The sequence below is a fragment of the Homalodisca vitripennis genome, chromosome 4 (assembly GCF_021130785.1).
Source record: "Homalodisca vitripennis isolate AUS2020 chromosome 4, UT_GWSS_2.1, whole genome shotgun sequence".
NCBI classification, from domain to species: Eukaryota; Metazoa; Arthropoda; class Insecta; order Hemiptera; family Cicadellidae; genus Homalodisca; species Homalodisca vitripennis.
Window position 1 is genome coordinate 162308121 of NC_060210.1, and position 25615 is coordinate 162333735.

The 25615-nt window shown below is 34.2% G+C and overlaps 1 protein-coding gene across 3 annotated transcripts in view; it reads right to left on the bottom strand.

Annotated features, from left to right (window-relative positions):
• The window catches only part of LOC124360493 (trimethyllysine dioxygenase, mitochondrial-like), a 53062-nt gene that overhangs the window by 16613 nt on the left and 10834 nt on the right, over nucleotides 1–25615 (bottom strand). Inside the window, exons 1-5 of one of the 3 annotated variants that reach the window (XM_046814168.1) lie at nucleotides 15405–15501; nucleotides 14078–14190; nucleotides 13543–13658; nucleotides 5218–5420; nucleotides 3192–3367 (exon numbers count right to left, since the gene is read on the bottom strand). In XM_046814168.1, the coding sequence (XP_046670124.1) occupies nucleotides 3192–3367; nucleotides 5218–5420; nucleotides 13543–13658; nucleotides 14078–14142 (560 nt within the window). In that variant the 5' untranslated portion in view covers nucleotides 14143–14190; nucleotides 15405–15501. Of the gene's footprint in view, nucleotides 1–3191; nucleotides 3368–5217; nucleotides 5421–13542; nucleotides 13659–14077; nucleotides 14191–15404; nucleotides 15502–25615 lie in introns of those variants that run through there. The other 2 variants (XM_046814167.1, XM_046814169.1) reach the window with 2 other exon arrangements.

Here is a 25615-nt window from a genome sequence, read left to right on the forward strand (position 1 = left end):
AGGGCAAGTTTTGTTGACAGCCACAATCCGAAAAATTTCTCTTGTCCAATTTCTGCGGTATTTATTTCCAAATACATCTTTCTTTATAGTAATTCTTACACGGTCTCCAACCGAAAGTCTGGGTCTGAATACTAGACATCGTCCAGTGTTTGCGTACATGTTTCTTAAAGTTTGTTCATTGCTTGAATTCACTTCTGATGGGCTCATCTTTATAGTGCTATGAAATTTACTGTTATATTGACGTAGAAGCTTCTGTAAATGTGACACCCATCTAAAAGAGTTTTGAATTTCAAAGTGCACTTTCATTTTTTCATTGAGAGTTCTATGGAAACGCTCTATAATGGCACTTTTTTCCTCATTTTCAGTATGGTATAACTTTATTTGATTTTTGTGTAAAAACTCTCTAAATTCCTTATTAACAAATTCTCGTCCTTTATCCGTGTGAAGAAGGTTCGGGGGTTTGTGACCAACCAATTTCGCTCTTCTTAATATTTTACCAAACAATTTAGTAACCTCTTGTGAGCTTTTAGTTTTTAATGGTTCTGACCACGCATATTTTGAAAACGTATCAATTACATTAAGTATGTATCTGAATCCATCATTTTCCTTTGAAAACCTAATCATTACAACAAGGTCTGCAGCCCACAAATCATCAATACCCAAAGTTACAATTTTTCTCTTAGGGAATCGCTTAACCACAGGTTTATGAACCTCTAAAGCTCGAAGCAGGATTTCTTTCCGACTTTTCTGATTCATTAATTATACTATCCACAATACACTTACATTATACCAAACTAGTAATTTATAAGGTGCGGTGTTTCGCGCGGCGCGGCGGTGACTGGACAGTGACGAGGCGCGTACAGATTGTTTGTATACTTATAGAAACAACACGCGGTGTCTCACACGGCGCGGTGGTGGTGACGGTTCAGCAGTCGCGCGGCGCGGCGGTGACTGGACAGTGACGAGGCGCGTACAGATTGTTTGTATACTTATAGAAACAACACGCGGTGTCTCACACGGCGCGGTGGCGGTGACGGTTCAGCAGTCGCGCGGCGCGGTGCTGACGAGGCGCGTGCCGATTGCTTGCATACTTACAGTAACAACGCGTGGTGTCGGTGGCGGGACAGCGATGACATGCGTGGTGATTCGCGCGGCGCGGTTCTGACTACCCGAACCATGTAAACAACATCGTCTATTTAGATCTGATCATTAAATCACAAACACATACATACTCAAAATTGTGGTAAATAAAAACGCGTGGTGTCTGCGCGGTGGCGGGACAGCGATGACATGCGTGGTGATTCGCGCGGCGCGGTTCTGACTACCCGTACTCACACTCTTAGTCGCTCTCTAAAAATTCTGTCCCAGATTCGGTCTCACACGGTTTGTCCCAGAACCGGTCTCGGGTGCGTTGTCCCAGGAACGGCCAAAGTATACTACTTTTACATCTTAGATCTAGAATGTTAAAATGGAGAAAGATTCATTGTTGATAAGGAGAAAGATGTAGTACTAAATCTCAATATTCCTATTTATAAAATACTTTCAAAAATTAAACATTTAGCTTTATAAAATTATATACATATTTTAATACACATACTAACTCTTTGAAGAGGCTGAAGATAGATGATGCCTAGCAAAAACAGTGATTTTTATTAAATGCATAGCTCATCTGAATGTTAAATTATTAAAAATTATGAACTTTTGGGTGTATTATTAAATCAGAAAAAGTGGTTTTTAATAATTTAAATGATAAAAATACAGTGTGGGGTTTAGTTTTTACATGTGTCATTTGCATATTTGTAATTAATTTATGAACATATGATCCCTTATATATGACCCTAAATTAGAGCAGTCCAATTCAACCCTCTTCTATAACCAGCACCCAACACAGTTGTCAGTGTTAAGTGCATGAAAAGTTATGATCCATCTGTTGCAATAAACAAACATTATCTTAAACAAATGAACCTAAGTGAGATTCTATTCATTGTTAACACATTCATTGAGGACAGATGGTGGTTAACAGCGATTGGTAACACTGCCTCAAATGTCATTGGACTATTTTCCTGAGGGCTGCTCTAATTGAAGGGTTTGAACCCGGTTAGTCTCTTATATATGAGACTGAGGGTATTTCATTTCACCAGTTAAGATATCAACGGATATAAAATGTAGACAACAAATATTTTTTATTAAAACTATTTATTTATGAGATTTGAATAAATACAGGGTGTACATAAAGTCCTGCACAGGTATAATATTTTCTGAACGATAACAGATAAATCAACAAGATTTGGTACATCAACACTACACCTAAAAAACTACTTTTTGAAGGAACTATCAGTTTTCTGTAATATCATGGGGACGTCCCGCAAGGAGTCAGAAGGAAATCTTAAATTGGAGCATAGGTCAATATGCACATAATTTTAAAGGGCTTATCTAGCAGAGTTTAATGCCGCAAACCACAAAAAGATTGATCCAGTACAAAATGGTGGCTGTTCAAAGGTACAAGCGACATTGTGTAGTTGAAGAACCACAAGCAATACGACAAACTCTTTTGTACTAATAGACACTGATAGACAGGTTGGACAACACTACTAAAACAAGAAAACTAAAATAGCCTACTATGAATAGACTGGCTAATAGGAAAGTCCAAACTGCGACCCAAAGATACGAAATGGCATGCAAAGCTGGCAGATGTATTTTAAAAAATCAATTTTTGTACTAAAATTCTACTTGTTTGGGCTTAGTAAGGTGGTTTTTGCCTGTGGAGGCGGGGCTCATGTTAGCTGATGATATATAGAAATCTTTCCATAAGAACTATTATAGGACAACTACAATAGGCCTATAGGCAATAGCCTACAAAATCTACCTAAAATAAACCATTAGGGTACATACAAATAATTTATATTTTTCATCAATGCCAATTTTTTTTGTTACAAAGAGAATTAAACAAATTACACTCATCAAAATAAAACATTTTCTGTAGGTTAAAGAAGATTTTTTTGTAATTAATCATTTTTGAAAGTGTAACAGTTTGTGCATCTTGGTTAGACAAACCAATCAATAGAACTTAGTATTACTATTTTAATATACCACGTTGAAATGTGTAAAAATAATATAGACTTTCTGCAGTTGGGTGATAAGTTATTTCTGTAATCAAGAAAATGTAAAAAAACCAATTTTATATTCCTTACCCTGCGGGCTCGATGAAGTAGGATGTATCAGTATGAGCGTCTAATGCTATATTGGAATACGCTGAGTCCAAGTGTTCCATCTTGTTGGTGAACTCCCACATGGTCCCAAACAGTGTCTTCTGGGGTGGTCCAATACATCTAATTATTTCTTCTGTTGATTGTATATTATGTTTCACCTATTTGAACAAAGAAATTTGTCTTAATTGTATTCAAGCAGAAAGTGATTAATTAAGTTGGAATAATCTGTAACAGCCCAGGTTATAAAGTGTTATGCTTTATGTTAATACTGTATTTCACTGCTGTGTCATGCCTGATGTATTTAATACATTTTTTCTTGAATCGATAGAAGAAAAATAAGGTTGTTAATCCCAGTTTTACTTTTATTTTTGACGATTTAATAGATTTAAGCTCTAATGATGGTTTAGTACACTTTAAAAGGTCGATTGTAACTATGAATAAATGTTTGGACGCTGTCAAGGGAATGAGCAGTTCTGTAGTCAAGGATATACACAGAATTTCTAACAATTGACTGAAAAGTATTATTGGTAGTGTGGCTGAACCTCAGGCAATATTCATTAATCATCTGCTCCATGACGGTATCAACTTAAAATCTCATGAGTACATACAACTTTTAAAAGGGGCCCTAAGGACCAACCTCAGAGCTACCACACAATTTCTTTAATTCCTGTACAAGGTAAATTAATTGAATCGTTACTTAGTAAGCAAATGATCTCTTTCTGTGAAAGTAATAAATAATCTATTAACCACTTCAAAATTTGGGTTTTATAAAGGATAAATCAACTTTTAACGCATTACATAAACTGGTTAGACTAATTCACTCATACCTACTTTCTGTGACTTAAGCAGGGCCTATGATTCTGTTGATAGTAAAATTCTTATTTCTAAATTAAAGCATTATGGATTTTCTGGGCCTAATATCCTTTTTTTTAACCATATCTCAATAATTGCAAGCAATTGGTTTATAGTAATGGTAAAAAGTCAGAAGAAGCTCTTGTTGAGTGGGGTTTCCACAGGGCTCAGTCCTAGGCCCCCCACTGTTTTTAATCTATATAAATGATCTGTCACTATCTATTAACTTGAAAACTATATTATATGCCGATGATACTACACACTTTAATATCAGTCAAAGTATGCATGATCTGGAACTGTTAGCAAATGGTACATTAGAAAATGAATCAAATTGGTTTAATGAAAATGGGTTTTTGCTAAATAAGAAAAAGAATTTATTTACACTTAGGCGTAATTTTGGTTTATTGGATGAAGCCTTTCAGACACAGTTAAATTTTTGGGTATCAATCTTGATACAAATTTGTCGTGAGGAACACGTATTGATTGTCTAAATAAAAGACTCTCTCGAGTTATTTATTACATATAGGATGCACCATCATATCTTAAGAGTACAGAAACCAAAACAGAGTTTTGGATTAATTAATATCAAAATTACAAAGCATGCATATTTGTATTTTTAAATCTAGTAATAAGTTACTTATGTCAAGAATAAAACACAACAGTAATAGTCATATTTGCAGAATCTACTTTTTAAGAAACATATAAAGATTAGGTTGAATTTTGTATTGGATGTTATCTGTCGATAAGATAAATATCAGTTGTGACAATGACAGTGACCTATTATTTCAAAACTATTACAATATTTGTGTTATAAACTAAGTGCTTTAGAACATATGTTTACCAAAAGATTAGTTTGTCAAAGTGATTAAAGACATTTCCTGAGATTTTCTGCTTTGTATCCTTGGTGGAAGTAGGTGGGTTTTAATGGAAAAGACATTTTTTAGATACTTCCACATTAAATTTAATAAAAATAGCGCTTTCGCTGGTTAAGGCATCATCCAACTGATGATGCCTTAACTGGCGAAAGCGCTATTTTTATTAAATTTAATGTGGAAGTATCTAAAAAATGTCTTTTCCATTAAAATCTCCTGAGATGTCTACATGCATTAAAAATCCTAGGTACAAATGAAAAGTAAAATCGATAACAAATATTTACATTTGTAACAAAGCCAACTCCATAATCCAAGAGTGACTTGATCAGTCGAGTTATTCCTTCTTTTGATTTGACATCTGATGCTGTAACATACTCAACATGTGCAGACATGTCCCCAGACCACAATATCTCTGCAGGGATGTCCTCAGCTCTGTTTTGAACTCTTAGCCAGTCCAAGTCATACTCAGAATGGTGCCCATCATTCCCTGCACCGAACAATCAATTTACCAGTAAAAGACAATTGATTCTATGACAAATATTAGGTACTTCATGAGACACATGCATCATGGTGTTACTTTTCTTTTATTTACTCCTAGGTTTTTCATTAAAAATACAATCAGTACAATAATCATTGGCTACTGACTTACATTGCTTGTTGTTACTCATATTGGACAACTCCTTGGTAATTCAGTTCAGACTTATTGTAACCAGTATTCGTTAGTTCAGTGTTATAATTAGTGTTTTATTTTTATCAAGTCATAGTTTAGAGGTAGTGTGCATGAAATTGACATATAGCATGTTTTTGTGGTTTTTGACTTTCACAACTATCTTTGGTATGATTCGTTTATTTAAATGTAAATTATAATTTTGTGTTAGATTAGTTATTATTACCTGGAAGAGATCAGATTGCAGAACTCAAAATGTAATGTAACTGATTTGTATCACTGGACAAAAAAATGCAAATTCCCAAAAAGACCTGATAAATTACAAATTGTACTATTAGTATACAGGGTGAGGCAGACCACCCGTACAGTACGTATAGCGGCCAAACCAAACGAGGTAGATTATTCGTAACAACTTAAACCCCCCTATTTCCACCCCAAAGAATTTGGAGAAATTATTTTGAAATCTCTAAAACTCCCCAAAAGGGTAGTTTTTGGGGGGTAGGGGTGGTTTTTGGAAAATTTTCAAATGTAAAGGTATGTTGAGTTATACCTTATTTTAAAGGTATTTCTTCACTGATTATTTTGATGCAAAAATTTTGAACCTATCTTGCTGCTTATGTACAGGGTACACCAAAACGTTAAAAAATCAGGGGTTTGTTGCTAAATTTATTGCAACTACCTGCACAAATGTAGAGAGATGATATTTTTATTGAAAAATAATGATGAGATGGCTTATCGACAAATATCATCAAATGCCACCCTACCCCCAAATTTACACATTTTAAAAATACATAGAATTTTGAAATGCTTAATAGCCCCAATCTAAAAAAAGATCAAATAGCAACCTAGGTTGTGTTGTACATAACTAGAAAGGTCTTTAAAAAATAAACATTTTCTACATTTAAAGTTTGTCTTTATCTCCAATGGTTTCAAAACTGTAGTACAAAAATAGATTTTTTTTTAATTTTACTAACTTAGTTTGTATTAATATCAAAATCTAATTAAACAAATGGAAAACAAGTTGGACTTTTAAGTTTAATTTGTTTTTAAATAATGTATTAATGTAAATAATATCAGGATTTCTAATAATGTAACATGTTTCAAAAGCAATCTAACCGTGGTGTTCATGTTTTAAACAATCCCAAATACACGAGATGCCCTCTGGTAGAACTTTGGAACCAATTCCTTAGTCTCTTGTCTAATCTCTGTTATTATCGTCTCCCTATTGAGTTGTTCTTGTGACCACGTGGTATGAGGTAGATATTAATTTAAATTTTTTTAAAGTACATAGTGTAAGTTTTGTTTGTTCTAAAATGCCGTTCTCAAATGAGGAGGCATTCCAGATGCTTATGGTGTTAGGGGAATGTGTCCAAAATTACTCAGCTGCCGCTCTTCTTTATGCCCAACATTACCCAGACCGCGAACAACACTCCAGGAACGTTTTTCAAAGACTTCTTAGTCGAGTTCGTGAAACAGGTCATGTTCAACCTGGCCACAGCAAAGGAAAGGAACTCGATAGACCCGTGAGAAGTGATAGGGCACCCGAAGTTTTGGCAGCCTTTGAACTGAATCCACATGATTCTACACGAAGAGTAGCTCTTGATTCTGGTATGAGTCAAAGATCTGTTTTTAAGAATCGTTCACGATCATAAAATGCACCCATATAGGATGTCATTACATCAAGAACTCCATGGAGATGATTACCTTCATAGAATGAACTTTTGTTTGTGGGCTCGAGAAAAACTACAACAAAATCAAAACTTTCACCGTAACATTCTGTGGTGTGATGAGGCCACGTTTAGGAGTAATGTAGAAGTGAACTGTCACAATATGAGATACTGGGCGTTTGAAAACCCACACTGGATGCGAGAAGTGGACAACCAAAGGTACTGGACACTAAATACCTGGTGCGGTATTATCAGTGACAAAATTGTAGGGCCATTCTTCTTTGAAGATCGCCTAGACCGAGTAGTTTATATCAACTTTCTCATTGGTCACTTGCCTAATTTATTGATCGAAATCCCTGAGGAAGTCTTACAACGTATGTGGTTTATGCACGATGGGGCACCAGCACACTACGCCGAAGATTCTCGATTAATTCTAAACAAGCAATACCCTGACAAATGGATTGGAAGAGGCGGGGCCCTGTGAACTACCCAGCGAGATCTCCTGATTTAACGTGTATGGACTTTTACTTGTGGGGTAGACTAAAAGAACTAGTGTATAAATCAAGACCAACAACTAGAGAGGACATGATGCAGCGGATAAGGGAGGCTATAAACAAGATCAGTAGAGAAGAGATAATGATAGCTGTAGATAGCTTCACCTCAAGGATTGAACTCTGTTTGGAAAACAATGGGTTGCAGTTTGAGCACCTGGTTTTAACTCTTCATGAGGTCAGTTACTAGGTTATTGTTGATTTTAGTTTGATAATTGATAATTGTCATATTGATAATTTACCATGATGCTGCTGTAACATGGTAGATTTGTTTTCAAAGCCAGTTTGAAGTGTTTATTTCTTAATAATGACAGGATACTCCTTCCTTCCATGGCAGTCACATCAATGATTAAATAACAACAGGTTTTCTTCTATACATTTTGTGTAATTTAAGTGTAAAACTTTTTATAATTGAAAATGTACAAATTTAATAACTGGGTAATTTTCCTGTTTCATGAGAGAACTCGGCACTTATCGTAAGACATTGTAGTTTACAGTGTTCCAATACCTTTTTAAATTTTAAAAGACTTTTTTTAAATTGGATACAGTATTTTTTTTTTCAATCATAAACATAAGATACGAGTTTACTGTTGGAACTTGTTTTACTTGCACATTGCACTGACTTTTATAATAAATACATTGTGTAAAATTATTAAAAAATCTATTTTTGTACTACAGTTTTGAAACCATTGGAGATAGAGACAAACTTTAAATGTAGAAAATGTTTATTTTTTAAAGACCTTTCTAGTTATGTACAACACAACCTAGGTTGCTATTTGATTTTTTTTTAGATTGGGGCTATTAAGCATTTCAAAATTCTATGTATTTTTAAAATGTGTAAATTTGGGGGTAGGGTGGCATTTGATGATATTTTTCGATAAGCCATCTCATCATTATTTTTCAATAAAAATATCGTCTCTCTACATTTGTGCAGGTAGTTGCAATAAATTTAGCAACAAACCCCTGATTTTTTAACGTTTTGGTGTACCCTGTACATAAGCGGCAAGATAGGTTCAAAATTTTTACATCAAAATAATCAGTGAAGAAATGCCTTTAAAATGAGGTATAACTCAACATACCTTTACATTTGAAAATTTTCCAAAAACCACCTCTACCCCCCAAAAACTACCCTTTTGGGGAGTTTTAGAGATTTAAAAATAATTTCTCCAAATTCTTTGGGGTGAAAATAGGGGGGTTTAAGTTGTTACGAATAATCTACCTCGTTTGGTTTGGCCGCTATACGTACTGTACGGGTGGTCTGCCTCACCCTGTATAGAAAACCAGTGTTAAGGCCATTGGATATGAATGGATGTGTATAAAAATATAAAGTTAATCTTACAATAATGGATGGTTATGGACAGTAACATATTCGTGTAATAATATGATTACATTTAATCTACGGTACTAAATAATTACAAAGTAGTACAAAGATGATATATTTTACATAAAATAAAAGTTACATTATTTAAGAACTTGATTAAGTTGAGATTCACATATCAAATTGTTTAACACCATAATATTAACTACTAGCTGACCCAGCGAACTTTGTTCCGCCTTAAAGGCAATATCACATGATCACATTTTGTACTTTTTAAATTAGGATAATTGTAAATAAAAAAAATATAATTATTCAATGATTCTTTTATTTGCCATTTATTGTAGCACCTTGTGATAAACCATTTTTGTTGTTTTTTTTTTATTAGGCGCGAAAAAAATAACGCGGAAGGTCTTCCGACCTGTGAACATGCCACATATAATGGACCATGGGGGAAAAAACATGGATGTTCGAGATTAAGACCACAAACTTTTTAACGATTGGCCTTGTGACTTATTTACAGTCATGGCGAATGCAAGACGGATCAGAAATTGAAGTCGTTTTAAATTGAAATGGCATGTCGGTTGGGATCATCGGGATACTCGGAATGACAACTTCCTCACCTTTGAATTTTCCTTTGAGTATTGTGGCGTAAATAAAATTGCTCATCAATTTACTTACCACCAAATGTGTTCCGTTGCACAGTTTTGGCTGGTTTAAGTTTTTAAGCATGATTACAACAACCAAACTTTAGTTGTAAATTGTGCTGTGGTAAGCCAGGTACATCCAAGGAGTTTAAAAATTCAATTGGATAGTTGGTGGGCATCACCTTCATTTGCTACACAGTCAATAGATTTGATAGAATGCAGTGTACCAATGATCTCATTCTGAATTATGTAGTTTAAGTCATCTACATCTTTATTCTTAGCTACCAAAATTGCTCGCTCACTCAACCATTCATTATTTTTGAGGTTAGTAATGATGTTTGGGAATACTTTGTTAATGAGTTCGTCTTTCGATGAGACAAAAGTTATAGAAATTCGGAGGAAATGAAATCATCAATCCGCTCGATTCGTCGACAGGTACTCGACGATTACCGATAGTCAGCAATTGCTCAGAGAAATCTTTCAGCAGATGTATCGTTCAACAATGCAACTCTCATGTTTGTTGTCAGTTGAAGTTTCTTAAACATAGATTCGATGATTTGAGGCAAGCGTTTATCTCGTCGGCAGCAGTCGATCTGGGAATTACTGGCAATGTTTGGCGGAAATCGCCAGGCAGTAAAATCATTGAGCCTCCAAAACATCTCGAGTCATTACGTTAGATCTTGCAATGTTCGGTAGAGTGCTTCCAATGCACGTTTATGCGCGATTGTGCATTCGTCCCAGATGATGATCTTCGATTCTGATAAACTTTGGCCATAGCGGAGTGCCATATTGCATGTTGGTTTTTCAATATATTCCAGATTTAACGGCAATTTTAATGCAGAATGTGTCGTACGACATCCTTTTAGTAATGTGGCTGCTATTCCAGAAGAAGCAACTGCAACCGCAGTGTTGGATCTTGCACGAACAGTGGCTAAAATTACTGACATGAGGAATGTCTTACCAGTTCCACCAGGGGCATCCAGGAAATAGAAACCACCATTTCCATCATCAGTTGCCTTCATTAATGTATCATAAACTTCCATTTGTTGGGGATTCATCAGGGGTACATTCGTTTGAACTTTCTAAATCTAATTCCTGGTGATCATATTTACGTTTCCGTTCCAATTCTCGATTAAATGCGTCATTCATTTCACAATTTGGCACTGGCATTCCTAACCTGACTAATAAACTACCGCATATGAGATAGCACATGTCTTCAATCAAAAGCAAGGCCCTATTATGTATCTCCTAATTCATTTCAAGATTGGGATTTCTTGAATTGACACGAATTTGATGTAAAAATATCTTCTGCCATATTATCCTTGTATTTGTGCCATAGGTTAGATGGGTTCGATGGAAAGTATGTCGAAATGATGATAGCAAATAATGTAATCTGACTTGGAGATGCAGAGATAATTGCTTTCAATTGTAAAAAATTAAAATTTGAATTGTATTATCTGGGTAGTAAAGTCTATGTTTAACAGTGATTGCAGAAACAGTTGAAACAAAATTTGCTGTTTCTCTTAAGCTTACTCTATGCTTTCAAACTATAAGTGTAAAAGAAATGTAAAATAGTAATTAAATGATATAAACATATGTTTCTTTTTGTCGCATTATACATGTTTACAAAGAACAGCTGATTAAATTTGAAAAGGCTCTCTTCACTTAATAACATATGTTTGCTGCAATGCATTTCTTACGGGTATTTCTGTAACTTTTAGAGACCAGTGGGGCGGAATCCTGAATCGGGAAACGGGATAAAAAGTATCCTATGTTCTTATCCCAGTTCTTAGCTACCTCCCTACCAATCTCTCGAGCTGGTCCCCAGTAACACCTAAGCAAATATTACAAATTGTACAAAACTTTAAGAGCTCTCAGAGCCAGGACATCTACGGAAATGAATGTAGTTATGTTGAAGCATGTCATCGATGCTATAGCCTATCCTTTGAGTTTTGGTCTTACGCCTGTATGAGCTGTGGAGCTTTCCCTGAGTCACTTAAAGTATCTAGAACCGTACCGGTCTTCAAGAAGGGTGACCCGGAGGCTATGGGGAGTTATAGGCCGATATCGGTGATACCAGTTTTCGCTAAGGTTTATGAGTCTTGTGATCAAAGGTCAAATTGTAAACTACTTTGAACATGAAAATCTCTTCTCTGAATCTCAACATGGATTCAGGAAGAATAGATCTACTGTGACAAGCGGTTCTGAGTTTGGTTAGCCAGGTCCTAGAGAGCTTCGAGGCTGGTGATTCAACTGCACTTGTTCTGGCCGACTTAAGCAAGGCGTTTGATTGTGTTCCGCATAGTCAACTGCTGGATAAACTGAGAGCCTATGGTGTTGATGGAATGGTTTTACAGGTTTTTAGGTCCTACTTCACAGACAGAAAACAGATCCTGTGCACCGGCGGAGCACATTCCCAACCTCAAGCAGTGAAATATGGTGTTCCTCAGGGTTCGGTCATTGGCCCAGTCCCTATTTCTAATTACAATTAATGACATCAGCCAGCTGGGTGACATGCTTCTGTTTGCAGATGATACCTCCATCTTTGCTCGTGGCGATACACCAGAAAACGCCAGGCTTGCTGCTCTACAAACATTTTACCAGCGCAAAGGAATGGTTTGCCGCGAATGGCTTGTGCCCTGAACGAGGGGAAAACCCAGGAGATGATGTGCACTCTTTCCAGATCTGACAACAATTTTGGCCTGAGCGAAGTTAAGCTCCTGGGATTTATTCTTGACCCAGGGCTTACATGGAGGAGCCATACGGAATAGTGTATGCATTCAGACTCTCTAGAGCCTGCATCTACTGCGGAGACTGAAACCTATGCTGACTAATAAGTATCTTTTGACAGTTTACTTCGCCATGTTCCACAGCCATATCAGCTATGGGCTGCACATATGGGGCCATGCTGCTGGATGTTAAGGATATTCTTCTCCTCCAAAAGAAAGCTCTTCGTGTCATCTCGCCTCCAGGGTTTCTGGATAGCTGTAGGCCTATCTTTGTGAGTCTTAAAATTCTCACAGTCTATGGTCAGTACATCCTTTCCTGCTGACCAATTTAAAACTTAACATCTCAGACTTTGGCTGAAAGAAACGAACTCCATAACCTACAACACCAGGAAGAAGCACCATCTGGATGTACCTTTTTGTAGGCTTAGTAAGAAAGAAGAACTGCTTTCCTAGCTTAGCGCTTCGCATGTATAATGCCCTTCCAGATAATCTCAAAGAACTCAAACCCTCCTCACTTTGAAACCCAACTTAAAAGCTGGCTATTGTGTAGGCCCTTTTATTCAGTCGGGGAGTTCTTCGATGCACTATCATAAGCCCTGGCGCCATTGTAAAAATGTAAATATTGTAAATATTCTAAAATTCATTTTACTTTGACGCTGTCTATCCCAGTTGTACTGGTCATCGACTAAGGTGGAGGTAATTAAGGCTCCTCAAAGTAAGGTAATTTAAGGTGGAGGTACCAATTTTCAGCCAAATCGGATTAGGCGTTCTTGACTTATAAATAGTGTAACTAACACGACTTTCTTTTATATATATAGATATGTTGTTATAACATCCATTTATCAGATGATAACTCATTAAAAGGTTTTATATGAAATAATTATTTGATTGACTTTTTGACAACTAGCAATATTTAGCAATTACACTAGTATATACAATTTTCCCTTCTGCCATGTAACACCTGTTACGGTAGGAATAAATTAGGTATAAGTAAGTAAGTTGTATAAGTTAATTTTCAGTATTGTTTACTTACAGCCAATTTTCAAGGTGTTATGGAACAAAGAAAATGTTGTGGGTTGTATGTCAGTCTTTAAATCAAATATACAAATATTTCTCTGGTTGGTTACTCCATTATAACACGAAGCACATCTACAAACAGAAATCAGACAAGTAATATTAAATTTATTGTTGTGATTAGTTGATCTCATTGTGAAAATCTATGTTTAGAACAAAGAGCTAATGTTTTTCTTTTACTTCAAAATTAATAACCCATGAAGTGCCTCTTTTACTTTATTTATTTCTTTACATTAGTCTGTAGCATGTAATGTCAGTAAATACAGCAAAAGAGTTAAGGCTGCCTTAACCAGTGAAGGGCTTAATTTCAATTGGGGTTACAGAAATGCAGTATAGAACATAGATAATGAGAGTAAACGTATAAAAAAACTACAGTTAACAAAAAAGTATTTTTTAAATAAATTTTACATTACGTGTTTTGAAATTTGTCAAGTTGAAATTATGTATTTTGGTTAGCAACACCCTTACACAAATGTAAAAAATTGTAAACTTACATATATTTGCAATTGTTGGCAGTAATTTTGAGCATACGGCTGTCATCATGAGTGTGCACATACATGAGTCCGCGCACTTACAGATCGTCCTGAGGTTTGACATTTGTTCATATCTACATAGGGATAACAAATATCTTTCATTTTTAAATAAGATTATTAAGTTTATTTGACAAAGTATTGAGCAAAAACATTAACATCTTAAGTTTTAAAACCTTAAGTATGACTTAAAGTTATATTTTTTATCTTGGTCCACTGCACAAGGCAGGAGTATGCCACACCACCTATTGCGTAACAGGCTTCGCTGAGGTTGTGTGCAAAATTCCAAATCTATAGCTCATTTCATTCTCGAGGCTTTCTACAGACAGATAGACAGGCAACCATCATCCAGAAAAGAAATGTTTACATCCCCCTTAGACTCAGTAAGTGATTCTCAGCCAAATTCCATGGTTAGGCATGCACCATCATAGAACTGTATAAGTAGAAATAAAGTTTCATGCAATGCAAAATTTAAAGTCTACAGATGACCTTCCTTGAGCTATCTCGCACATGACCCATTCACATTTTTTATCATTGAGTTAGGTTTTATAGCAGTGTTTAAATAATAATACTTTTGTTGATGTAGGGAGGGAACTTCAACGCAAGAGTGCACTGAAATCAGATCTTGTCACTAACTTTTAACATTGCCTTTCCACTGTAATGCTGTATGACTAAGCTACTTGGTACTGTGTCACATGTTAAAATCTGTATGATTGTCCTCCACTTGTTTACAAATTAATTAATTCTGCTATTTTCTCATTGCCATAGTGGTTACCCATAAGACCAATATACAAATATTTGTTAATACTCAGCCAAACCCAATGAAGTGACATGCATCATGAGCAAACCCAGTGTTACCTATGTAGAAATGAAGCTACATGCAAAAATTTTAAGATTATAGGTCAGTTTGTTTTTGAGGTATTGAGCAGACAGATAAATAGACTTAAAGTTAGACAGATAAGTAAAGTAACAGATAAGTAAAGAGACAGATAAGTAGACTTAAAGGGGTAATCCCAACCCCTCGAGTGATAGGCTTTGCTAATCTCAGCCAGTACGGTAAGTTAAACCTTCTTTAAGTTAGCTATGTCAAAGTGTGTTAAAATGTAATGCTTCAAATATCTGGAAACTATCTACATTTTTTAAATTCAATTTTGAGTATTAAAAAAAAAACACAAAGTAAGATTTTGATACAACAATTTTGGTGACCAAATATTTGTGATACAACAATTCCATGCAACCATTAAAGTTAAGATTTTAGTTAAAGTTAGTTTTAAGATGCATTAAATTTTACCTGCAGTTTTCACGTAACCATTCAAAGTTGACTTCTAACCTTTTATTACTGGTAGTTTCTTTGATTTCTAGATGAGTATTAGTTACAGCAAGAATATCTAAAATAAAACAGAGAACCACAGTACCATAAGCAGATATCTCAGTTGGGGAATGATCACATTAAGAAACTCACTCTAGGAAAATAATAAAAGACAAAACTTAATATTTATTGAGTGCAAATGAAATTAGCTTCATATACCAGCCAGGATTGTTCTAGGTGTTATAGCCTCATGTTTATAATTTTATATTTACTATTTGTACTTGGTTTGTATGTGTCACGTTTATTTATTAAGTTTTAGTTATGAATTTTAATTAACTATTTATTTATGATTTTAAATATACTATTGTTTTAGGGTAAACGGTTAAATATTGCTGCTATGACTTTGTCTATTGCATGTAAATTGCTTAATGACTATAAAATATCTTGAATCTTGTTTTCACTTTAATCAAGATTTTTTTTAAAGTAGTGGCCAATGTCTTACTTCTTTTCCTCTACATTTACAGTTAATATTTTCTTGACATCAAGGAAGTTGGTAATTTTTATACGGTGCTCATCCTAAGTATTTCTACATATATTTTTATATCTAGGTGAGAATAAGTGCCTTTAAGGTCTTTCTGTGTTTATATTTTTATTACCCTCTGAAAATATGGTATCCTATTAGTGAGTGACCGGCCGTTGGTGGTGGTTCAGAAGTCACCTTTAAGCCGTTAGTCCCCACGTTGTGTTGGAGAGGGCTTCTTAGTCCTAACTTCACCTGGTAAAATAAGACATCTTTACTTTACTTTTTACTCCAAATGGAATTTTGCTCAACTGATAGAGACGGCATGAAGCTTCAAAGTAAGTATGGATTCTCATTATACTGTAAGGGTATTTGTTTATATACACTAGATAGAGATACTATACAAAAAGAGAATAATCTGAAATGTGAGAGACAATATATTCAATACTGAGTAGAAGGGTAAACTAAATTAATTGTTTGAGAATAATCTATAAACTATTTGAGAATGACTGTCTTCTGCATACCTTCAGTAATTACTTCATTATCTTTGTATTAAATGAAATGTTTACCATTTGAGGAATGATTACAGGATCCAGTCGCTACTGATATTAATGATATTACTTCTTTAGTTCATTTTTAAAACATATCTATATGTTGAAGTGTAAAATGAATTACACCAAAACCATTGATATCACAGATTAGCCATTTTTTCTACCTTTAGTATCTCCTCACCGGGCACTGATTAATACACAATTTTGTAAAAATCTGCAACTGCAATCATCCTCATAAGAGAATTTTTAGGAGTTATTTCACATTTTCATTGATTAGAACCCAAAACCATCATAATCCAAAAATGTGTGTGTGGGCTTATGTAATATATATTACATGCTTGTGAACACTATCATAATTGTAATAGACATACGCTAATCTCTGTACAGAGACAAAACTTGCTCATACTGTAGCTTGGATAAGTTCACTAGCCAATCGCTTCCAATAAAAGTTTTAAGATGACGCTTCTTTGCATTTTGTGCAAAACATAAACACCAAGTGGCACTATGACAAATATTAGGTAGTTGTAAAAAACTTGTATAACTTTACATCTTTTAATATCCTCTGGTTTCAGACCCATTCTTTATACAGTTCATAGATATGACAATATAATAGTTTAATTACAATAGCCACTTTCCCTCTCGAGGTCACCACTATACATTATGTCACCACATTATAAATTTAAATTTGTGGATACATCAATCTAATTTTTTGGACTATCTATTTCAACTTCGCCTTAGAAATAATACTTCATGAAATTATGTGTATTAATAACTAACACTTAAGAATTATATGAAGAGGGACACATTTAAATCTGTATTTTCAGCCAATTTGCTCAAAACAGCACAAACCTACCTTTGGAATATTTTGGATAAGTTTGTTGACCGGCCAAATTCAATAAGTTGAAGATTTATAAAATACAAATATTTCAGTTTTAGAGATATTTGTTTTGTTTTCTATATTATCTTTAAGAAGAAACATTTTTGTTCCTGTTCAACTGACCAATAAAATTTTGAAACCATTGTGACTTATAAAGCTTATGAATGATAGAGTAAAGGATGAAAAATGTAGAGTGACAAGTGCATGTTAAAGTCAGTGCTAAACTTTTATTCCCATGCGCTCTTGTGTTGTATCCTCCCTAGCTTACCAAAAACATAAGATTCAAGTTTACGTCATCTACTGTATAGCTCCAATTTTAAATTCATAAATATTATTTGTTGTTCTACAAATAATATTTGTTTTAGAATGCACAGTTATCCATTGCCAGATAATAAAATAGTGTCAGTAAGTACAAGAACAGGGGCAAGGAGCAAACTTTGTAACATCATATTATGTATCTAATATATATACAACCGCATGTGTAACTGACTGACTGACTCACGTATACTAATTCTAACCTACTTCCAGATGAGTTAGAGACTTGAAATTTGGTACACAGATAGCTTTCCACGTGTAACCACCAGGAAAATCCCGAAAAGTGAGAATTTTTCATTTTCAACCCCTCAAAAAAATTCCCAAAAAATCGCGCATTCTTCACCCCTGCAGGCATTTTTTGTAAGCCCGATAGCGGGCGAACCGTTGGAGCTAGCTCGGATCTGACGGAAAATTCATGGTCAGCAATGAAGTGAACTACAAAACAGGTCTAATGACTTTTTGCTCTATCTTCCATGGTTAAGCGACAAAACGCTCGAACATTTGAAATTCCAGAGATTTTTTCGATAAAAATAATGTTTCAAGCCCGATAGCGGCCGAACCGTTGGTCGTAGCTCAAATCTGATTGACCCATCAAATTAGCAAATTGCGCGATCTACAGAAAAGGTCCAGTAATCTTTTGCCCTATCTCGATTGGTTTGGCCGAAAAACGTGATTATGTACAATTTTGTTGTAACTTTTACGCGAAACTTTTGTTTTTGGGGTCGATAGCGGCGAAACCATTGGTCGGAGGTCAAAATAAGACTAACGTTTTATTTAGGAAATAAGATGACCTACAAAAAAGGTCCAGTGACTTTTTACTATATTTCCCTTAGTTTGACCGCAAAACGCGATTAAGTGAAAATATTGGACATTTTCGCCTAAAAATTTACATTCCGGGCTTGATAGCGGCTAAACGGTTGGTCGTAACTCAAAACAAATTTTAAACGGGATTTAGGAAATCACGTGATCTACAGAAAAGGTTCAGTGACTTCGGGAGTTGGCTGAGCGTTAGCTAAGCGTCAATAGTAGATAGGGACAGAGGAATATTTATTATGTTCACAGACACAATACCCTCTAAAAAAGGCCCAAGTGTGTCATTAACCCCCGGTAATATTAACCCCCCCCCCGGGGATTTCCTGGTATGACCTGATAACCTCCTGTACATTCAACCCCCTGATGTGTTAACCCCCCTGGTAACATTAAACCCCCCCAGGGAATTTCCTGCCATGACCTCATGTCCGAATTTTACCAGTCACCAAATATCTTAACCCCCCCCCCCTGGGAAGATCCTGGTATGACCAGATAACCCCCTGGAGACTTATCCCCCGGTAACGTTAACCCCCCCTGGGAATTTGTTCATATGACCAGACAATATCCTGACGAAATTAAACCCCCTCTTGTCTTAACCTCCTTAACATTAATCACCCACCCAGGGAATTTCTCGCCTTGACTAGATAGTCTCCTGGTGATATTAAACCCCCTGTTCGACTTAAAATACTGCCTTGAGGTCGGTTTTTATTATGTTTATACTAAACAATTCAAGATAGCTGACCCGTGCAGACTTTTCTCCCGAGCTCATTTCTGGCTAAACCATAGGTCGTAGATCAGATCTGAGGGCACAATCGAATTAAATTTCCAACAAGAAAGGTCCAGTCACTTTTTGTCGTATCTCTAACGGTTTAACCGCAAAATGCCCTCAAAGTCAAAAGTTTTTACGAATCCGGAAAAAAATCTATGAAAAAGGTCAATTTTTAAATCCCTTGTCATTTACTTAATGTCCGGACTTAACCAGTCACCGAATTCCGCTTATCCCCGAATTTGCAAGCGTTTACTTTGGGGGCCTGGGGGCGTAGCCCCCAGCGAGCCGAAGGCGAGTTATATAATTGTGCTTTACATTGCATCAAAGAAAAATATCAATAATTATGACAATGTAAATACTTCAAGTAAACAAGAGTTTAATGAAAACTGAAAAAAATGTAATTAATTGTATAAATTAATATATCTCAGCTGGTATTTGGAAGTTAAGAGTGAAACACCCTCAGCCAATCAAAAACAAGATACATTGAATAGCGCTTCTTTTGGTGTAGTACTCTTCTAGCTCCTATAGCCAAAGAAGAAAGAAAATAAATCTTTGATCGGTCACCTTATGGGCCTATTATACATAAATTAATCCTGGCAATGATCTGTTTTATACAGTACAAGTTTGATTCCGTGCTGGTGATCACCTATTTTATACAATCAAAACAGAGGTTTTTGATTCATCTCTCTATACCTAAAAACTGTCTGACTGAGAGAACCTTTAAGTCAAACAAATGACTTTCTCATGAATGCTTGCCTTTTATAGAGTACAATATGAAGTATAAAAAGACAATTCATACCTAAATATATCAAGAGCTTAATAACTAGGACCAATCAAGATAGTTTGCTATGTTAATTCCGAGATAAGAATGTTTTGCTGCCACACATTCCAATGATTCCCAGAGACGTGCCAATTGAATTCAAACGCATTCAATTTCCTATCGGGTTGGCAGCCATAATGACAACCAATAAGTCACAAGGACAAACGATATCTGTTTCCGCTTTAGATTTGGGCACACCATGTTTTTCACTTGGACAACTATAAGTGGCATGTTCACGTATGTTATCGAGCTTATTTGTGTTGGCTATAGAGGGACTTGCAAAAAATATTGTAACTCAATTGCTCTTTGTAAACTTAATATTGATTTTTTTCTTTGATTCTTTTACTTTACTATGAAAAATATATTACTTTTTTCAGTTTACATCTAAGGTATCAAGCAATGAATATGTCAGTTACATTAATGAAATACATTGAACTAAGAATGGTTGGATTTTTTTTAAATTGAACTAAAAACTGGATGGTTAGAGTATTTTAATTTTTACTGGCAGTCATCGTCTACAACACTCCATTGTTCATTCTGTGATATGGCAGAATGTTTGCCGGGTCAGCTATTACAATTATAAACATTTTGATGCTATAACTTGGATTTATATTATTAGTTAATTGCTTGTTTGTGTTTCTCTCCAATATTCTATGATTTTTTTGTATACAATTGAACTATATTACCCCAGCATGGAGTCATAAAGTCGAAGTCATTAGCTTTCAGTTAACACACATATGATGTAATAAATAATGGCGCTCAATGTAATTTTGAAACGGAAGTAGGCATATTTTAGGACATATTATTACAGTGTTCATGGTTAAGAGCTTCTGATGTTAAGTGAAAATTGCTTATGGTTTTTATTTTAGGCTTTGCACGTGTATAATTAATAGACTTTGTGTGTGTAGGCTTCTCTATTGAATTAATTATATTTCCGAAGCCATGATTGAGCTTGCTTTGTCCCGATCAAGAAAATATGTACGCACGCAATTCTGAGAACCATACTTTGGTCAAGAAAACATTTAAGATCAGTTTTATAACATTCTTTATACTTGTAGTCAATGCAAGATAGTAATTTTGATATTTGAGTTACTCTACTGATCAAGCAAGGGTATAGTTTATATTAGCTCAATTTTACAGTTAAAGGTGTATTTTTACTTAAAATTTCAATTGTATTATCTGGATAGTAAAGTCTGTGCTCATCAGTGATTGCAGAAACAGTTGAAATAAACTTGTTTTTAATTTTAAGCTCACTCTATGTTTTCAAACTATAAATGTAAATAAATTTAAAATGGTAATTAAATGACGTAAACAATAATTGTTTTGTCAAATTATATATATTTATAAATAACAGCTAATTAAATTTTAGCAGACTCTCACTTATTAACATATGTTTGCTGAAATGCATTTCTTATGGGTGTAACTAACACGACTCTCTTATATATAAAATATATATAAAAACAGGGCTAAATTAAATTAATACCAAAATAATCCTAAATTGTTTTAAGCTGTAATTAGTGAATTGGCAAGTAAAAATAATAACAAGTGTTCATTTCAAGATAGAAAGTATTAATTTGTCTTTTGCTTTATTTATTCATTAACCCCTTCTTTGCACTTGCTTAACTAGCTATTGATATAAATAAATAAACGTTTAACTTACAATTATTATTGAGTTTATTTGTCACATGTATGGTACAGGGTTTTGTGAATTATACTGCCATGGGCACATAAAAAAAATTATATGCAACATAGAAAAGGTTATGGTGCATGTTACATTTGAATACAAAATAGGTTCGAATTTTGAAAGATTTGGAATCATAAATTGGGTAGATCTTACTTGAGTTCAAATCCAGTTTTACTTTGTGTGTTCCATTGACACTTATTCATCTTCCAATCATCCTTGTCGGTTTAGTGTGGATTTAATACTGGTAGTAGTAATCCTTGAAGATCTGAGAGTTCTGGTTGCCATCCAATATTCAAGTGTTCATCATCTAGTATATGTTTATTAATTCTGTTCTTTTACAAAAATCGAGATTCACCAATTTAACACAAATAATAAAATGTATTACTGTATTTAATAACTCAAATGTAGATTAACTTTGTTCTTCTCAGTCTCATATTAAGCCATCATTCAGAAGAATAAAATTCCATTATTGTAAAGTCACCAGCTGGTCTAAATTCACTTTATAACTCCGGGTGTTGTAAACTTACTTTGCATAACAATCTCCTTGATAATAATGCATTGTGAGATTTAATGTATTGTGTGGTATTTGGTCTAAAAATAATTACTTCATTTTATCTGATGATTCAATTTTACAATAGTTTATGTATTTCTATCTTATATGTATGATAATTTGTTTTATGTTAATTTTAATTCTAAAATAGGTTGCTAGTTTATCTTAATTTCAAAATCTATTGATTTATATAATGTTTATTGTAAGTTATCAAAATTGTATGGGTGTATGTTCTTCTTCTTGTATGGATTCCTGTGTGTGTGTACATATGAGGTATAAACTCCTTTAGTTATTTATTAATCTTTTATAAACAAACATAAAATAATATGAACTATTAACTTTTCAAAACAGAACTGTAATAAAAGGTATCTGCCTAATGTACAGAGTGTTACTCACGGTGTATGTAAAGAAGTCGCCAACGATTTCAACATGTTTTTTGCTAGTGTTGGACATAACTTGACAAGTTCAATTAACACCGGGGGTGCATTAATTATCGATGATGCAGATTACGGGCAGGACTACTTCGGACTGTCACAGAAGTGATCAGACACATTACTGCACTACGTGGTGGGTCCGCTCCTGGTTATAATGGTGTCCCACCTTCTGCACTCAAAGACAATATTCAAATTTTCTCCAAACCTCCTCTACGCATTTTAAACCTTGGCTTGGCGTACGGTATATTTCCTGATAGTTTTAAGTTAGCTAAAGTATTCCCACTTCACAAAGCTAGCATATTTACAGAGAAAAATAGCTATCGTCCCATTTCATTACTAAGCATATTCTCTAAGGTGCTGGAGAGAAACGTCAAAGAGCTTGTAAATTACCTTCAACACAACCATATTTTAGCGGAGTGTCAATACGGGTTTAGGGCTGATAAAACATTTGAGACGTTCTCTTTGATGTAAACAAAGAAATTTATCACACTTTATTAGATGGTATGATGACCTTTTCAATTTTCCTTGACCTAAAGAAACCATTTAAGTACCCAAAGATTAGATTAAAGTAGGCTATATAATATGTTGATTTTGTCTATTGCATAATATGTATTGTGCTTAATGACAATAAAATATCTTGAATTTGATAGTGTAGATAGAAATAAATTAATTTACAAACTATCAGCTATAGGTGTAACGGGTAATGCTCTTGCATGGTTTAGGAGTTACCTTGTGGACAGACGGCAGATTGTGTCTGCCTGCGGTATGAATGGTGATGAGCTTCCTGTGGATTATGGTGTAGTTCAAGGAGGTCCTATATTATTTTTGATATACATCAACATTTAAAAATTACAGATTCATTGTAATTGTAAACTATTTCTTTTTGCTGACGACACGCAATTATTATCAAAGGTAAATCTTGGCAGGATGTTCAAAATAAATTATGGCAATTAAAAAATGGATGGATCAGAATTTTGATCACTTAATGTTTCAAAAACTAAATTTATGCCCATTTCTCTTACATCAAATTCAGATTACAACTTACACAATTTCATTATTCATAATTGTAATAATCACTATAACAATGCCTGTGCCTGTAATAAAATCGAGAAAGTGTCGTCATACAAATATTTGGGTGTGGTGTGCTTAATAAAGCAAGAAAATATATATTTGCTTTTAGGCAGTTAAATGGCATTTTGAGTTTTGAAGAAACTAAAATGGTTTATTTTGCATATGTGCAATCCCTTTTTTATTATGGCATTCTAGCTTGTGGGGGGGGGGGTGCTTTTCCTTCACATATTAAAAGTTTAGCTATAGTTCAGAAATCTATTCTAATAGCCGATTTTGCGAAGTGTAGACGACATCCCTCTGATTTATTGTTTAAAGAAACTGGAATTATGCCAATTAAAAAAATGTGTATTGAAGTCTTATTTATTCATATTTACAAACATTTCGTCTCAATCTTTTGTATAATCCCACATTTTTATAAGATATGCAAATATAGTCGGAATTAACACTATTCACCAACACAAATCATTTGCGACAACAAACAGTTTTTATCTAGCACATATTTTATATCGAAATTATTCTAATCGTTTTTCTAGAAATTTCTAACTGTTTGATTCTCCCTATCTTGAGGTTTTTAAGAAAAATATCAAGGAGTTTTTTATTCTCATAAGCAGTGAGGAGGCCGAGTCACTTATAACTGTTGACTACAGAAGGACATAGACTAACTGACAGCTGACTGACGGGATTGTCCCCTCTCCTCTTCAAACTAAAGATAGAAAAATCCGTTTACATAAGTAACTAGTTATCCTATTTTTATTAACCTTTGTTCACTCAATATTTTTTTATTTGCTTTTCTACTTTCTCTACAATATTGCTAACTATCAGAATTCTTAAGTCATATAAATAAGTTATGCTTCAGATAACTTCTTTCAATTAAAATATTTATAAAATTAATCTACACACTGCTTAAAGATAAAATTCTTATCCTAAAAATGTCAACTCGAGTCTACGTACAGGCCATTAAGGCTCATACAGGCTCTTTCCCATATTATTTTTAATTATTAATAAATTATGTAGTAAATAAAATTATATTTTCACTAGGTATGTGTGTGTGTATGTATATATATATTTTAATTTTAATTTCTCTCTTTATTTCAATATATGGATTTATTTCTTTGTGATATAAGACTTTTTAATATTATTTAGCGTTAAATTATTTAATGTTAATTATTTTGAATCGTATTACTTAAATATTTTTGTATATTTTATTACCATTAGATATCCAAATGCTACATTTTTTTTTCTTTTTTAATATAAAATATTTACTTCTGTTTTTTAGTATTTTATGGAAATAAATGTGATTTGATTTGAATTCTAAAAAAATTTCTCAAACTTGAAAGATTGGTACAGGAAGTTCTTTAAGTTTTGTAAATGAGAATACTGCAACAAAATTTGGGTTAAAACATTTTCCTTTGACAAATACAGTATCTTTGGGTCAATGCCAATTACGCAGGTGAGTATATATTATATCTTGCCTTACTCGAACACAAATACAAAACTCTTTTTATTGCCAGTCTTGTGTTCTGATGTTAATTGGACATGATATATCAATAAACCACAAAACTTTGGTATTGATGTTTAGTGACAACAAAGGTCCACAGACAGTTTAAATGTAGCAGCTACAGCTGTTCCCCCTGCTTCTAGGTTCCCAGAGGCTCCATCCGATGAGGATCTGGTTTAATAGACCTATTTGCAATCAAGTACAATAAATTGATAGACCTTACAAAAAAAAAAAAAACCAGTATTTGTTGTAAGATTATCACAAATCTCTAACTTTACATGTCACTGTTACAGC